At 42.5% G+C, this 18,187-nt stretch overlaps 1 protein-coding gene across 1 annotated transcript in view; it reads left to right on the top strand.

Moving 5' to 3' along the window:
* Positions 1-18,187, top strand: part of TK2 (thymidine kinase 2) — a 57,746-nt gene extending 39,559 nt beyond the window's left edge. Inside the window, exons 8-10 of the mRNA XM_073605572.1 lie at positions 2,186-2,265; positions 8,390-8,470; positions 10,113-18,187. Of these exons, the coding sequence (XP_073461673.1) occupies positions 2,186-2,265; positions 8,390-8,470; positions 10,113-10,190 (239 nt within the window). The 3' untranslated portion in view covers positions 10,191-18,187. The remainder of the gene's footprint in view (positions 1-2,185; positions 2,266-8,389; positions 8,471-10,112) is intronic.

Raw genomic sequence — 18,187 nt, 5'->3', positions numbered from 1 at the left:
CCTAAATAAGGTCATGTGCGTTTTCGATGCATTTTACAGTGTTCCAGTGAAAGAAAAATGCAGCATGTTCTACTTTTTCTTTTTTTTTTTTCTTCTGGAACTGAGACGCACTGTTGTGAACTATGCCATTGAAAACCCTATAACCTACTTTCCATGCATTTTTAATGCGATGCAGCAAAAAAAAAAAACTCACCGGACTGCATGTGGTGGGAACTGGCCCGTATAGTTGAAATCTGAAGTCTCCCGATCTCCTCTCCCACATTCCCAGCGGTAATCTTCTGGTGCTGCAAGGGTTAATAGAGCTGATTGACCTGTAACAGGCATTCCTGAGGAGTGCCAGCTTATGATCGCCCTGTCCGTCACCCGCCTTCTGTTTATAGAACCTGTACTATAGCTTCCATGAGTGAAAAAAATCTATAAATGGGGGATGGGTGAGTTAATGAAAGAAAACTTTTGGATTTCAACTAAAGCAGCAGCCGCGGCCATCGGCACAAGGGACAATTCGCATTGATAGTAAGTACTGTCCCTTGTGTTGATTAAAGCCTTTTTTTTTTTTTTTTTTTTTTTAAGTGTAAGCTTAGCCTAACACTAAAATCCCTGCATCTACAGACGTCCACGATCTAACACTAACCTATCTAGCCCTGTAAAGAAGAAATCGGTACACATACCTTTTTTTTTAAGGCGATCTGGTCCGGTTTCCAGCGGCGGAAGCTCTGCAGAGGACACAGCCAACAACGGCTGGGAAATGAATGGGCAGTGACGTCACCCATAGACTTACTACTTACTGGGACCCGATCCCATGCTGAGCTGTCAGCTGCGGCTTCGGTGTGGAGGCGGATGCAGAGGAGGCAGCCGACAACGGAAGCCTCATTGTAAGTCTATGGGTGACGTCACTTCCCATTCATTTTCCAGCCGTTGTTGGCTGTGTCCTCTGCAGAGCTTCCACCACTGGAGACCGGACCTGATTGCCTTCAGAAAAGGTATGTATACCGATTTCTTCTTTACAGGGTTAGATAGGTTAGTGTTAGATCGTGGCTGTCTGTAGATGCAGGGATTTTAGTGTTAAGCTGGACTTCTCCTTTAAAGCCTTTTTTTTTTATTTTTTAAATCGGCACAAGTCCAGCCTAACACTAAAATCCCTGCATCTATAGACATCCACGATCTAACACTAACCTATCTAACCCTGTAAAGAAGAAATCCGTATACATGCCTTTTCTGAAGCCGATCCAGTCCGGTCTCCAGCGGCCGAAGCTCTGCAGAGGACACAGCCGACAACGGATGGGAAGTGACGTCACCCATAGACTTACTATGGGGCTTCCGTTGTCCGCTGTGTCCTCTGCACCCGCCTCGACAGCGAAGCCACGGCTGACTGCTCAGCGCAGGATCGGGTCAGATCGCCTTTAAAAAAGGTATGTATAGTGATTTCTTCTTTACAGGGTTATATAGGTTAGTGTTGGGTTGTGAATGTCTGTAGACGCAGGGATTTTAGTGTTATAGGGCGTACACACGGTCGGACTTTGTTCGGACATTCCGACAACAAAATCCTAGGATTTTTTCCGACGGATGTTGGCTCAAACTTGTTTTGTCTACACACGGTCGCACAAAGTTGTCAGAAAATCCGATCGTTCTAAACGCGGTGACGTATAAACGGGGCAGTGGCCAATAGCTTTCATCTCTTTATTTATTCTGAGCATGCGTGGCACTTTGTCCGTCGGATTTGTGTACACACGATCGGAATTTCCGACAATGGATTTTGTTGTCGGAAAATTTTATCTCCTGCTCTCCAACTTTGTGTGTCGGAAAATCCGATGGAAAATGTCCGATGGAGCCCACACACGGTCGGAATTTCCGACAACACGCTCCGATCGGACATTTTCCATCGGAAAATCCGACCGTGTGTACGGGGCATATGAGTGGACTTATCCTTTAAGTAGAGAGTCGCCACGTTTAGATAGTGGAGGACAGGTTCTCTTTAAGCAGCCATAGCTAGCTGTAGACCTGTCCTACACCAAGCAGATTGCTACTGCCAGTATAGAATATTGATTTTGTGTTATCTATGCAGCTGGGGTAGCAGTCCATTGGGAGGACCTCTGGAAGTAAATACATACTCATTGCTCACTGCCGTACAATGTGACAGCTCACAGCTATAAATAATTAATAAAGCACATGTGTTTTCCCCCAACAGTGTATCTGCGGACGTCTCCAGAAACCTGTTATGAAAGGTTAAAAATGAGGTGCAGAGAAGAGGAGCGGGTGATACCGCTGGTAAGACCTTATGATTGGTTAAAGGTTTCCATTAGCTTGTCTTCCTATAAGCATCCGTCTACGCTGACCTTTTACTCTGTTCAGGTGATGGAGCAGAAAGTCACAACCAATCAATGGAAAAATGGGAGTCTGCTCCGAACATAAAAATCTATAGCCTGCTATTCAATTAAAGGGCACTTACTGTTTTGATTCAGTCAGCAGAAAGCAAAGCCTGAAGATGGCCATAGATGGTTCAGATTTCAGCTGGTTCAGCAGGAACCGGCTGAGATTCAAACCATGTATGGACAGGCTGGCTGTACTTAAGTTGACTGATCGATCAACTTGGGTACAACCAGCCTTCCGGATTTTACATGTGATTATTGCTAGCAGCTGTTATAGCCGCTAGCAATAGTCGGTGTTCTCCTCCCGGTGGGGGCAGTCCCCCCACCCCCTCTGCGGTGGCAGGCCATACATTGTGCAATTTTCTTTCCTTTAGCCACAGGTTGAAGGAAAGAAAATTGCTTGATTCCCCCATCAACACAGTTAGTGTTGATGTGGGAATCCCTCTGTGTGCTGTTGTATTCTAACAGTGGGAGGTTTCTTGGCCATCAGAATACAAGGATCCCTGCTGGTGGCTATAGCCGCCGGCAGCCATCGAACGAAAAAAAAAAAAGACCGGCTTGTACTGCAGTCAATCGATAGATCAACTTTGGTACAATCAGCTTGCCCATAGATGGAATTTCAGGCTGGTTTCTGTTGAACTGACAAAATTTGGATCCATCTATGGATGGCTTTCTGTACTGCCCCATATGGATTACAAACTGAACTTGAAAAGGTTTTTAAGTATTATTATTATTATTTTTTTTTTTTTCTAAAAAAAAAAAACTGTAATAAACATATTTATACTTACCTGTTCTTGCAGTGGTTTTGCAATAACTTCTTGTTGAGTGCCACCCACAGCAAGCGGCTTACTGTGGGGGCACCTGAGCCAAGTCACAGCTTCCTGTGTCCATTCAGACACGGAGCACCTGTTCGGCCCCACCCCATCTCTCCCCTGATTGGCTTACTGACTTTGACATTCACCATTGGCGCTGCTGCTGTGTCTCGGCCAATCAGGAGGAGAGTCCCGGACGGCCGAGGCACTCATGGACATCTCTGGAGAGATGGGGCTCAGGTAAGTATTGGGGGGTGCTGGAGGGGCTGCTGCACACAGAAGGGGTTTTTTTTTTTATCTTAATGCATAGAATGCACCTTCTGACTTACATCCACTTTTAACACACGTTGATAAAGGGTAAGCTAAATGTACATAGTTTTATCAGGTTATCCGGAAACATTAAAAGCCCCTTTACACTATAAAGTGCATTATTGCATGTATGTTAACATTTGACATTTCTGTGTTGTATTAAAACTAACCATTTTTTTTAACTTGGCGCCTATAGCACACAAATATGCGGCCTCTTGGTGGGTGGGCCTTGGCGCCGAGTGGCTGCATATTCGCATACCACACTGTAAACACAGCTGTGCTGAGAGCGCGCTCCCCCAGCACAGTTACTGGCAGTTAACGGAAAGCCTATTACGGTGGTCACATGATCATAAATCCAGGCATCTGAAACCCCTTAAAGGGCCAGGATGGCGCCAGCACCAAGGGGTTAAATTATTTTTGAATGGACTGCCAAGCCATGGAAATGGTCCAGAAAGCACATATGCAGCATGTTGTGTGTTTTTTTTTTTTCTTTTTTTTTTTTTTTTAAGCAGCGCACCACACCTTATGGCATGTGTGTTGTGTTCTGCTGTAATACATTAATACATACACTGCACAACAAAGCATAGGTCTGAAGAGTTCCTTAGGGAAACCTGTGCAAAGCAAAATGCCTTTTGAAAATGCTAGTTGCCTGGCCGTAATGCTGATAATCTGAGTTCAGTATTTTCTGAGCCAGTGACCTGCAATGTGCATGCAGTTAATGGAGGCAGAGCTCCTTATTTGTATATTCCAGGCCAGTGAGTCAGGGATTGTTAAAGCCAGCAGATCAGCAGGACAGCCAGGCACCCAGTATTTTCTGAAGGATGGCCAAATCTATGTTCCTGTACAGATAGATCGTTTTATATATGTTATGTTGTAGAACTGTGGGGTTGATTTACTAAAACTGGAGAATGCAAAATCTGGTGCAGCTGTGCATGGTGGCCAATTAGCATCTAATTTCAGCTTGTTCAATTAAGCTTTGACAAAAAACCTGGAAGCTGATTGGTTTCTATGCAGAGCTGCACCAGATTTTGCGCACTTCAGTTTTAGTAAATCAATCCCTAGCTGAGTGTAGCTGAGCATGCTTCTAATTCTAGGACTGCTCAGTCACAGAAAGCCACGTGTCTATACTAATGATTAGGATAGCTGCGTGGTTCCTGATAACATCCAAATGTGGTGATCAACAGGAACAAACCTGTTGGCTTCAACCGTCGGTGCTCGCTAAAGCAGACAGGCCACAGCTGTCACAATGCAATACGATGTGCAACAAAAGATTTTGAAGATTGATCAATCTACAAAACTAAATTTAAATTAATTTAAAAAAATGTTTTTTGTCCCATTAGCCTATAAATAAAAAAAAATAAAAAAATTGGCATGGTAATAATAAATTGGTATACTAGTTGAATTACTTCCCGCCCGGCCTATAGAAAAATGACTGCAGGACGGTGGTTCTGTTATCCTGACTGGACGTCTTTCAGGATAACGGCTGGCGCACGCCCCCAGGGGCGCACAGCTATCGTTGTTGCGGGGTGTCAGTCTGACACAACGCAACACTGGTCTCGTTAAAGAGTCTGACGGATACTCTTTATCACGTGCTCAGCCATGTCCAATCACAGCTGATCACGGTGTAAACAGTGTATCGGCTCTGACGGACGCGAGTAGAGGAGAGCCAATCGGCTGCTCTCCTGACAGGATTGACTTATAAGCGCAGCCCCCCTGGAACCAGCCCTCTGTCATTTTGCTATAGGCCAGGCAGGAAGTGTTTAAACTAGTATACCAATTTATTACCATGCTCATTTTTTTATTTTTTTTTTTGCCCACCACTGACCACCAGGTATGCCACCAGGGATGCCAATCTGTACCCAAAAATGATGCCAATCAGTGGCCATCGGTAATGCCTGCCAGTGCCTCCTTTACAGTGATTCCCATCAGTGCAGCCTTTCAGTGCCGCCTATCAATGCCCATCAGTGCTGCATGTTGGTGCCTGTCAGTGAAGGAGAAAACGTACTTATTTACAAAATGTTATAACAAAAATGAAGAAAAACATATTTTTTTTTCAAAAATGTTGGTCTTTTTTTATTTGTTTAGCAAACAAAAACCCCAGAGGTGGTCAAATACCACCAAAAGAAAGCTCTATTTTTGAGAACAAAATGATAAAAATATAGTTTGGGTACAGTGTTGCATGACCGCGCAATTGTCATTTCAAAAGCAACAGCGCTGAAAGCTAAAAGTCGGCTTGGGCAGGCAGGGAGGAAAGTGCCTGGTATTGAAGTGGTTAAAAGCCTTCTATGTCTTTGAAAACAAAAGTTACATTTTTAAGTAGACAAGCCAGTCCTAAAGATCTTGTCAAATAAATTTATGGTGCCAAATTTAGCCTATTCATCTAGGCATGAATGACTTCTGGACACAAATATAGGTTAGAAAGATTAACAATAGGTCCTCCTAAATACCTGTATTCACCTTTTACAAGACTGTGAATAAAGGGTGGCTTAAAGGATTAGTTCACCTTTTGTAACATGTTGCATCCATGTTCAGGGTGTAACATGTTACAAGTGCATCGGCCTCCGCACCCCACCAAGTCGCTGGTTTTGACATGACAGCAGAGGATCCCCTCGCTCCCACTGTACCATTGTAGAAATACACAGCAGAGTGGGGCCCCGCCCACCCAGCCGCATTATTCATTCACAGTGTTCTGTAAATGGGAAAACTGCAAGTCCCAACATCCTTTGTAGCTGTCAGCTTGTAGTTCTCAATGAACTACCACAGCACTGTTAAGCTCTCCAGGTAGTTCATTGAGCTTCTTGTCAGAATGTAAGTGCCTGCTCGTATCGGAGGTACGGGCAGACGGCTACATATAAAGTCTGCAGGACAGTGGCATTATATTCATAGATCTGCTGATCATGGATGCAATGCTTTACAGGTCCCTCACAAAAGAAATAATAATGCATATTTTTACCTGCAAAAAAAGTGCATTTATTTTTTTTGGAGACATGAACTTCTCCTTTTAAGGGCTATTCAGTAAAGCAGACTGAAGCTTAAGTGTTTTGTAACTGTTTACTGGGTCGGAAGCCTCTCAGGCTAAAGACGACAAAGGAAGATTAAACAATGCTTATGTCTACGAGGTCTAAAGGGTAGAAAGGTGAAACTGTGAAAGATTTGTTGCCAATGGTGGAGGAGGGCGGCAGACCATGGAAGTGGCAAAAAAAACTATTTTAGGTTCCTTCAAGTACGGGAGAATGATTGCGAAGAGAAGCATGTACACTGAATGGCCAAATGTTTAGCATTTAGCATTTGACTATTACGCCTATTTATATGGCGAAACATATGGGGGGACACCACTCCAAATTATTGGTTCAGATGTTTCCAGTGAAAGGTACTGTTAATGCTATGACATACAAAGAGATTTTAGACAAGCCTTATGCCAACGGTTTGAGGAAGGCCCTCTTCTGCTCCATCATGACTGTGCCCCTGTTTAAAAAAAAAAAAAAACAGCTCTGTAAAGACACGGTTGGATGAGTTTGGTGTGGAGGAACTTAAGTGGCCCTGACCTTATCCACACTGATCCGCTTAGAATAATTTGTAACACAGATTATGAACCGGGTCTTCTCATCTGACATCAGTACCAGACCTTACAAATGTTCTTTTACCTTAATGGGCATAAAGTCCCTCAGACATACTCCCAAAATCTTGTGGAAAGACTTTCCAGAAGACGATACACTAAGGAGAGACCAACTCTGTTCTAATGTCCATGGTTTTGTGAAAAAGGATGTCCAACAACTCATACTGTAGGTGTGATTGTGGAGTGGCCTAACAACCCATGCAGGTACAAAGCTCACCTACATGGATCGTTGGGCCACCCGACATTCACACCTAGATAAGTTGTTGGACATCATCTTTCACAAAACCATTGGCATTATAAAAGAGTTGGTTCCTCCTTTTGTGGCTCATCTTCTGGTAAGGCTTTCCACAAGATTTTGGGAGTGTGTCTTGGAATACTTTGGAACAACGATTATGAGCCGGGTCTTCTCATCTGACATCCGTACCAGACCTTGATGAGCCACAAAGGAACAACCAACTCTGTTATAATGCCCATGATTTTGTGGAAGAGGATGCCCAACAACTCATAGGTGCAATTTGTCAAGTTTACCAACAACTTATGTAGATACAAAGGTCAGGTGTTCAACAACTCATATAGGTATGATGGACTGGTGTCCAACAATGTATGTAAGCGTGAATGTCAGGTGCCCCAACAATTCAAGTAGGGTATAATGGTCAGGTTTTCAACAATTCACATAGGTGTGTTGGTCAGGTATCCAACTCATGTGGGTGTAATGGTCAGGTGTCCACAATATTTTGTTCATATGCTACTGCTTTGGCTGCCATTATGCTTGTATGTATGTATGTATGTATGTTTTTCTGTCTATAGCATTTCCAGTCCATCAGTTTTAACCTTTTATAAAATGCTCAATATTTAAGGTACAGAGAAAAGCCTTCATTGTAAAGGTGTTGAATAAATAACGGTTATTCAAGGTTCTCGGAGAGCCATCACTTATTACCGCAGTGGTTAATAGTTCACTTATCTCAAAGAGCACTGCCTTGAATGAATAGGGTCAGCCACTTTATAGAGAAGAGTAATAGAGCAGGTAGTTGTAGAAGTGCAATTACAGCACCAGACTGACATTTGCTGTGCCAGTTTATAAGGAACTGGCAAGCAAGGAGCTAATGAGGATCAGCAGAAAACTTGGCGAGGGGTCAGCACAGGCATTGTTTGGTCACTGAGGTGAACAGTAGGAGGTTAAGAGAAGAGAGGCTTTGTCATGACACTTGTTTATTAAATATGGATGTGAACAATGTAACTGCCGACTCTGTGCCCCAAGGACAAAACATCTCATTTTTATTTTGCAGGAATATCTGTACGCTATTCACAGTCTTTATGAAGAGTGGCTCATTAAGCAGACCTCTTTTCCTGTGCCAGCTCAGGTCTTGGTAAGTATTGTAGACGTGTGCTTTATTGCTCCAATTACTGCTTCATGAGATATATCTCCATTTATTCAGCTTAAGAGAAGACCAAGCTTGAAAGGGCTTTTCCTTCTGTAAGGTGCATACGGATATTAGAGCAGGGGTTCTTCTTCTTAAGATTAGAGACCCCAGTGGATTGCCCTATATATCCCGTATACCCTTCGCCAAAATCATCCTCACCAGTCCTATTGGGTATTAGTATGGCTTCAAAAGATATCAATTTCTTGGTTTCACCTTTACATATGGGTAGCTAGGAAAAGATCGGTTGAAGTAAAGAGGTGTGTGTGTGTATGTGTGTATATATAATAACATATATAATTAATAATAATAAAATATATATATATATATATATATATATATATATATATATATATATATATATATATATAGATTATTATTATTATAATGTATATTAAAAATGGCAGATCACAAATGCACAAGGTAGCTTCAGCTATTGAGATTTTCATTTTTTTTTTTTTTTTTTGCAACCAATAATGTAATGGAGGTCCAGTTACCAACAGTGTTAGACATGTCATTGGACACATCTGGCCAATTTTGTCAACTTTACTTTCAGGTTTAACATAGCTGAGAATCCTGTTTTTCGTTTTTTAAAAATGATTCAGAGATCCAGTCCAGTCTCTTACCACTATCATTTGCTTCCATACCTTTTAAGGATACTGTATATGTTTGGTCCTGGTTATGAAACCCATGCAGTAGAAAATGGTCAATTTAATGTGGCTGTTCACAGTTGGGTTGAGGAACATTTTTATGACTGTAGGCTTCGCCTAATTTATCCTGTTCATGTGTGCAGGGAAACGGTTGGTCAGAGTATACTTTCCCAGCCAAAATATAGTCTACATTGTCAATGCTGTTAAAATTATAATTTGTATAGAATATAAAATATTACAATTTGAAAAAAAAAATCACTCTATTCTTTCATATGCAAATCATTTTGGATTTGAGATATCACAGCATTGCTAAATGTTGTGAAATAATTATCTCTGGGCTAAGAAGGAGGTTGATTTGTAGTAATTCCACGAGTGTGCACGATTTTATCGCGTGACATGTTGGTTATCTATTTACTCGGCGTAACATCATCTTTCACATTATACAAAAATTGGGCTAACTTTACTGTTTTGTGGTTTGTTTTTTTTTTGTTTTTGTTTTTTATTTGTGAAACCGTTTGTCTTTCCAAAAAAAATTCACGTTTGAAAAATTGCTGCGCAAATACCGTGTGACCTAAAAAGTTGCAACAACTGCCATTTTATTCCCTAGGGCAGTGATGGCGAACCTTGGCACCCCAGATGTTTTGGAACTACATTTCCCATGATGCTTAACTACACTGCAGAGTGCATGAGCATCATGGGAAATGTAGTTCCAAAACATCTGGGGTGCCAAGGTTCGCCATCACTGCCCTAGGCTCTAGGGTTTTCTAGCAAAAATTATGATTTTTACACGAGAGGAGTGCCAGAATCGGCTTGGGCTGGAAGTGATAATGGTTTCTTTTATCGAATACTTTGCGGCACTATCTTATATATGATTTGGCTGTAGGGGTGAGATGACAAGCGTACGTGGGGAGAGTAAAGATCCACGTCTTCTCTTTTCACAGGTGATCGATGGGGACAAGAACATGGAAGAGATGACTCAGCACTATGAAGAGAACCGTGGCAAAATCCTGTTTGCTTGACACAAGGACATTGTTTCCTGCAACATTCCAAAGAGCAATAGTGACATCCTTACAAAAGTACATTTTGCTGCTCTTTGTGTAGGCAGCCATTTGCTGCACCAAACCAATGTTTCTAAACATGCAACCTGTGCGATCACAAGGCATTAATAGGCTGTAAAGTTTTAATTTCACAAGACAGTTGCCTGCATACTATACATGCAGTTTTTGTGCAAAAAAAAAGTTGGATCAGTATGTAGGGACCAAGCATTTAGAAACAGACTTGCTTTCAGTGGACCAACTTGTATATAGAATCAGTAATGGATGTTTATTTCTAATGCTGTGAATCTCTACAATGATACCAGATAATCAAAAATCTGTCATATAACAAAAGCACTGGATAACTTGAAACTCTGGGCCCATTCCCACCCCTCCAGTGTCTTAATGCATGCATTAGTGGCATGCTGTATCATTTATCTTCACCAACACTCCAAATGCACTAATCCAACAGACCCCCAATGCACATGCATTGCAGCGCATCACAATATCGCACTGCTGTGCGTTGCATTTTGTTGGACAGAACACTCGGTGTCTTTATTCTTTTTATTTCATCTGTCATAGTGCATTGGCAACCCATTCATTTGAGTAGACTGTCTTAAACCAGTGCACATGAATGCAAAGTGTGAATGGGCCCTACAGACTCTGCTAATGGAAGATGTTACTTTTCTTTTGCGGAAAGTAAAAAAAAAAAAAAGAAGTGTTTTAGTTTCGACCCCTGAGATTAGGCAGGAGAAAGTCACTGTGTGGGCCTTAAAGAGGAATCGAACCTCAAAACAGCTTTTTTTTTTTTTTTTTTAAGCAAACACTGGGCCCCGGGACCTTTTAGGCTCCTTTCACACTTGGACTTTGGACACTAAAATCACATGACAAGCCGCACCCCATATTTTTCAATTGGCAACTGTTCAGATATGTGCGACTTTAAAACATTTTCTTGCAATACTTTAGTCCAATTTTCGTCATTGCCATAGACTGCAGTGTAAACCCTCAAAAGTTGCACCTGAATGTTATACCCGCGATAGTTGTGCAACAGTTGTCCATTATCATTGGCCAAAGCCCAAGTCGCACTGAGTCAAAGGTGCACTCCAAAGTCATGCAAGTGTGAATGGAGTCTGAGCCGTAATGTGCTATACTGCACAGCACATTAGAACATTATGGAAGACTTACCTGGCTAGTAATCCCCTCCAGCACTGCGCTGTCAGCCATCCCATCAATCATGGGCGCTGCCATCTTCTCTCCTGGTCCAGACATCTTGGCTGTTTGGTTGGCCGGTTCGTAATAATATAACTCCCACGGATGTGCATGGGAGTCACATCATCACGGCACGGAGTCATGCCACAAATGTATGCTGGCTCAGTGTACACAAACGCTGGCAACCAGGAAGAAGGGTTTATAACCAGAGGGACCGATAGGCTCTTTTCTACCTTAAAAGTCCCACCTGTCCGCATTTTCTTTAGTTTGGTTTGATTTAACTTTAATGCCTGGTGCTAAGCTTTGACTGGCAGAAAGTACAAGTGTATAACCCCAACACCAGTCCCTGATATACATGTTCTTGCCTTAAGCCCTCTCTTACCATCCCATGTGCATCATCAGCTAGGCTCACAAGCTATTTCGAGGCAGTCTGTCAGATGATAGCCTGAAATGGCATGCAATCTTCAGATATTGCAGGCAATATGAACATATAGCTGGTATATGCAGATCTCAAGTGCATGGCAGGGGACCCCAATGTGAAGTGACCCATAATGCAATGCTGCAATTCTCCCCAAGTATATGGCTGCTACACAGGGCATTATGAGGCACACAGGATGTGCCAGAGCCAAGATTGTAGCTTATAATTTGTGTACCTAGTGCACTCCAATTTGGGGGCTTCTGTGCACTCGAGAGGAACTAACAAACTAGTAATATGTGCAGACAGTTAATAATGCAAAGGTAAAAAGTTTTTTTTTTTACGGCTGAAATTAATAGGAATGTGGCGCTTACTGAGCTAAAACTAAATGAACATTAATAATAATAATAATAATGATAAATAATAACTGCAAATAAAACCATATCAAATATCCACCGAAAGTGATTGTGCAAAAAATGTGCAACAATAACAAATAGGCAAATAAAGTGCAAAATAGTGCTGTAATCTGGCAGACAATAAGTGTGCAAAATATCAATTGTGCAATAATTGTGCAAACAAAGTGTGTGAACGCCTTTTTTTTGTTGGCAGCTACTTTAATTAGTTTTAGATTTTGTTATCACCCTATGTGGTTTGTGCATTAGTAATCCCTATACACATTTTTTTTACGGCTGAACTCTGCTTATAGTGTACATAAAAAGAAAAAAAAAAAAAAAATGGGGCCTGCCCGAATATTCATTATCCAATTTTCCTTTAGTCTAGGGCAGGAGTCTCCAAACTTTTTAAATAATGTTTACTTTTGTTCAGGCTTTAGGGGAGACGGACTGTGGCCAGTGGCAGTAGAAAATGTCCTGGCATCAGTGGGGAGTAAACATTGCCCCATCATTGGTTTTAACAGTAGGAATTGTGTCCCATTGTTTTAGCAGGAACAGTAGTGCCCCATGGTTGGTGTCAATGGGAGGAATAGTGCCCCATTAATGATGTCAGTGGGAAGAATGGTGCCTCATCATTGGTATTAGTTGGAGGAATTGGTGTCCCAAGGGTAAGATAGAGGTAAGCAAAGGGCTGCAGTTTGGAGACCACTAGTCTGGGGGAATATTTTAAGCCGGCCATAGACGGATTGAAATTCATCCGGTTCAGCAAGGATTGGCTGAATTTTGATCCCTATATGGGCAGGCTGGTTGTACACAAGTCAATCTTTCAATCAACTTGTGTACTAACAGCCTGTTGGAAAATGTTCTCAATCAGCGCCAGTGGTACTGATAAGTGTATTCTGATGGCAGGGAAGTATCCCTGCTGTCAGAATACAAAGGCATGGCGGGTGGGAATTTCTCCATACACATCAAGTGTGTGGATGGGGGAATTGAATCCTTTTCTTTCATTCAACCAGCAGGTTGAATGAAAGAAAATGACTTGTGCATGGCCAGTCCTAAATGAGACAAAGATTTGGCCTTTTTCTTCTGCCCTGTGGTAGCCAGGGCTCTTCTTTGCTCCCATTCTGAGCTATGCACAGGGCCCTCTACCTCATCACATACAATGCAGGACCAGCAGTGGCCGATCATCTTGCAATTGTATGTGATGACATCTGCTTTGTGGGACTGGTCAAGACAAAAACCAGCGTGGAGGAATCCTGCAGAATAGTGGGATGAGGAAAGTAATCTTACAAACCCCTAGACCAGCCTTAGGCAGGCCATAGACTGCAAATTTCTTTCCTACAACCACGGGTTACAGGAAAGAAATTACCATGATTTCCCCATCAACACAGAGACAGGGAATTCCTCCTGCTGAGCCATTGTCTGATTATTGCAAGTGGCTATACCAGCCACTAGCAATAATCGCAAGTGAATGTTGCAGGCCGGTTGTACCCGAGTTGATCGTTTTTAACTTGGTACATTCAGCCTGCCCACACAGTTAGTTCAAATGCTGAACCAGATGAGATTCTGTCTATGGCTGCCCTAACTCTGCCTTTTCAGCACAGAGGAACCCTTGAAATATCTTTCCGGTCTCAAAGAACCCCTGCTAAAAGTGTTATATGTATATATATATATATATATATATATATATATATATATATATATATATATATATATAATCTTCAACTCAACCCTCAATTCCATTTTTATTTTTTTTTGTAAGTGGACTAGAGTTTAGCTTTAAGGAATCTTATTCATACAGGTCATATAATCCAAATTTTATTGTACTTATTTCCTTTTCCTGTTAAGCAATGTAGGATTTAATTTATTTAGTATATGTGTACTTTAAAAATTTTTTCTTTGCCTTTTTTGTAATCTTTTACAAGCAAGGTTATGTTGGTAGATTATATGATTATATATCCCCCTTTTTGAATGTTTAGTTTGATTTTTAACAAATTGATAAAAAGAAATGGCACTTTCAACAAAGGGCTGTCTGTTTTACTGATCCCAGTGATGTTCCTTCTGTTGACTTGAAAAGCTGCTTCATGCAATCAGCGAAACCACTTGCCAATGACCTTGTGTCATTGTCATCTTCTTGCCATCAGCGAAACTACTTGCTGGTGACCTTGTGTCGTCAAACCAGACCCTAGGGACTGGCTGCTCCTGTATGACATGGCAGGGGAGACTTGTGCTTGTGGTTTTCCTAGTCTCCTGTCAGAAGAAGTAGGACATCAGCTTTTATCTTAAAGAGAACCTGTACTCTACTTTTTAACTATTAAAAGTCCTGCCTAAGTGCAAAGACCACAAGAGTCAAACTTTTATGTTTATTGGCCAGAAAAACATTGTTGGTTCCTATTTCTGATATAGTCTCACTTTATTGAAGACTTGTTTCCCAAATGAAATGGGCTAACACTGCCAACTGCTATTCTACCGTCTACTGAGAATGTCTCAGTGGCCAATAAGGCCATTGAATAGGGGTTGGTGAAGATTGGCCATGAAGCTAGGAAAGGTCAGGCTCCATGTCAACGTGAGGCTAAATTTGAGGAATGTAGAAAAAATTTTTTGTCCAACATGCATCCTGAGTGTGTTGTTGGGCAGGTCTCTCATCCAGCGAAGCTCCACTTCTGGCTTGAATAAAGCTGGTCATTTTGTGGGGGCCCAGGGTGTCAAAGATCTGGCCCCCTTCCTGGACTCTTAGAAGAATGCTGCAGAGTTTGGTGCTACTTGTAAAATAATCCATGCACTTCATAAGTAGCTGACGTGCTTGTCTGGCTTCCAGTGCAGCTGTCTGTTGAACAAGGTTCAAGTTGTCCTTCTAAAGCAACTTTTTTCATGGTGCTCTTGACATAAACTGAATGAAGATGCAATGAAAACTACATTCCAGGCAGCTCTGCCTAAGAAAAGAACTCATATGCTCATAGAGCACTTGGGGCCCTTTCACATGGGCTTACTCTGGCAGTGGACCTGCTTGGTCAGCGAAGAATCTCTTGGATGACAGGTTCGTGTAGCAGAGCGGACACAGCCTGCTGTCCTTTATGGGCAGCCAGATGTAAACAGACCGCCTGTCCATTTTGCATCCGAATGTCATCAATCCGATCCACCAGATGGGTGGGGGTTGGATCCCCTATCCACCTGTTTGTAGGATCAGATGTTGACACCCACCACTCCATAGCAGGCAATGGCTGGTCCCATCGGGTCTGCCTAAATAACTGAGAGGCGGACCCAATCAGTCTGCCCATGTGAAAGGGGCCTTACTGGTTGGTTAATTATCTTGATGTTTACTCTCATAACCAAAAAATGATTCCTGCTCACATGGCAGTTTTGCTTCTGTTGCAGTCTGTTGATTGTATTGTAGTAGACAGGTCTACAGATTGGTGGGTAACCATTCACTGCAGGTTCTACAAGTCTAGTGCACAGTTTACCTTTACTCCATTTCATTTTATATTTATATATTTTATATATTCTTTGCAAGGATAGTGCTTTTAATTTATTTTATTTAATGTTTGCAAGTGAAATTATTTATACCCTTTTGCTTGAGTGATGAATACTTGTGATATGAATATTGGTATCTAGTTATGGCTTATCCAAGCATCTCAGATTCAACAATTATTTGTATGTTAAAGAGGATCTTCAGCGCCGTCCTCACCCGGGCCAGTTCTTTGCCCATCTTTGGGTCCTCGGCGCTGGCATGTTTAGTATGGGAAGCCAGCTGTGATTCCTTATGGCTTCACACTGTACATGCACGAGTTGCGCTGTGGCAGGGGCATGGGGTTGTTGGCAGAATTTACGTTGGAATAACCCAGGCAATTCCAGCAGAAGTGGGATGGGGTCCTGCCAAAACTAGGTGCCCACTCCCAACCCTACCCCCCAAAAAAATAAACCTCCAATAATGTTAGGGAAGATTCATAAAAGTGGAGCTTCCTGTTTAGGGTGAAGTCGCACTTTAAATATGGCACCCACAGCCCAAGCAGTTGTATACAAAGTGGCAACCAGTGTTCTTGTACACAGTAGCCAATCAGATTCTCCCTCTTTCAGTCTGCAAAAGCAGATTGTTAGAATGAAATGGAACATTTTTTTTAAAGCCCAACTTCGTCTGAAACATTTTTTCAAAATTTTAGATGTATGGGTTTGTTTTTTGTTTTTGTTTTTTTTATTCATACTTGCCTAGGTGGATGCAGCATCGGTCCGAAGCTGCATATGCCCCCCGGTGCCTCTACACTGAGAACTGAGCGATCAAACACCGCCGATTGCTCATTTCCCACAGCAGAGAGCTACTGACTGTCAGTCAGCAGCTCTCTGCTCTGCCCCCCTTTGCTCACTGGAGCACTGAGCTGTGGAGGGGGCAGGAGCAGCCGGCTCAGCCTCACTAAGAGGCTGAGTTGGGTGCGGATCCAGGCGGATCCCAACTCCGTGGTTGTGATGACGCCCGAGCCTGGACCGGCACTGTGACGTCCAGCAGAGAGCAGACTTCAGGGAAGGATTAGAACCTCTGGGTGTTGGTAATTTTGTGCCTACTGGGGACATTTTCTAATTTTCCTGTTGACAGCGTCACAGGGACAGACCATAACGGTAAATCTCTCCAGTGGGGGGATGAGAGTCTCTGGTAGTTTCCTGTCTTGGTGAACTCCTTTATCCTGATTTATTTTTTGTTCATCCTGGTGTCAAAGAAACAAAGTGAGAGGAACACTTCCTAGCAGGATCAGAGATCTTCAATAAAAGCTTTTTGGAAGTTCCAGCTCTTCTCCACCATCTAGAGCTTAAAGCGGAGTTCCACCCATATAAAAGTCAGCAGCTACAAAAAGTGTAGCTGCTGACTTTTATTAATCGGACACTCACTTGTCCCAGGGTCCAGCGATGTGGGTGAACGCCCCTCTCCTCTCTGCCACACCGGCATTGTCACTGTGGGCGCCTGGCTGTGGCTTCACAGCCGGGCACACACTGCGCGAGCCACGCTGCACAGTATGATTGCCGAGAGGGAGGGGGGGGGGAGAGGTGAACTTTCTTCAAGCACACCGGAAGTGGGAGCTGGATCCCTCTAAAAAGAGGGTATCCGCTCCCCCCAAAAAAAGATATGCCAAATGTGGCATGTCAGGGGGTCACCTTCACTTAAAGCGGAAGTTCCATTTTTGGATGGACCTCCGTGTGGAAAAAAAAATGGATAGATTGGGATTTCATTTTTATAACGCTGAATGGTCTTGGTAGTAAAATGTTGTATATCAAGGACCGATACACTGATGGATGTCTGCATTTATACAGGTTGTAACTTTTACTAAAGATTTTTCTCCACTGAGGGACATGAGATTCTTTAACAACTGGAATATAGTGCTGCCTATAGGAGAACTGGACACCTGTAGGCCAGCTCCAGGTATAACCTCACCTATGACCAGCATGCTTTAAGTTTTGCTCATGGTATAGAGTGGAGGATGTCTCTCCTCAACCTTAGCTGTGCTCAACCCTCTGTTGGACAGATTTTGGATGCCCCATTCATTCGAGAATTCTGTGTCTTTTAGTGGAAGAGAGCTTTGTACTCCTAGTAAAATCCAATTCTCTTGAGTCCATTGAGAGACACAGGTCCCCACTGCTATTTACTTATAGACTGCCATTGCTATACTGTAAAACATATGCTGATCATGGGAAGGGTTATCCTGGGCTTTTGTCTGCCAGTGTCCCATCATCCCGTGGGCCGCGCTATTACCCAGTTTTTCAGTGGTCCTATTTTGATATACTTGGGCTTGGATGCAATTTAACGGAAAACTGTACTAAACAAAAAAGTGGATTCTGGCACAATGCGATGTTACATTTTCAGAATTGGATTTAGATATCCTTTAAGATGCTCCCTAGGAATAGAGCTGATTTATTTTGTACAGTGTCTTCATACTGGATTTATGTATTCTGATATACCTGTTTTAAATAAAATGTTTCCTTGG

The sequence above is a fragment of the Aquarana catesbeiana genome, linkage group LG11 (assembly GCF_042186555.1).
Source record: "Aquarana catesbeiana isolate 2022-GZ linkage group LG11, ASM4218655v1, whole genome shotgun sequence".
Taxonomy (NCBI): domain Eukaryota; kingdom Metazoa; phylum Chordata; class Amphibia; order Anura; family Ranidae; genus Aquarana; species Aquarana catesbeiana.
The sequence above is the reverse complement of the archived record's forward strand: the minus strand, read 5'-3'. Positions and strand labels throughout refer to the sequence as shown.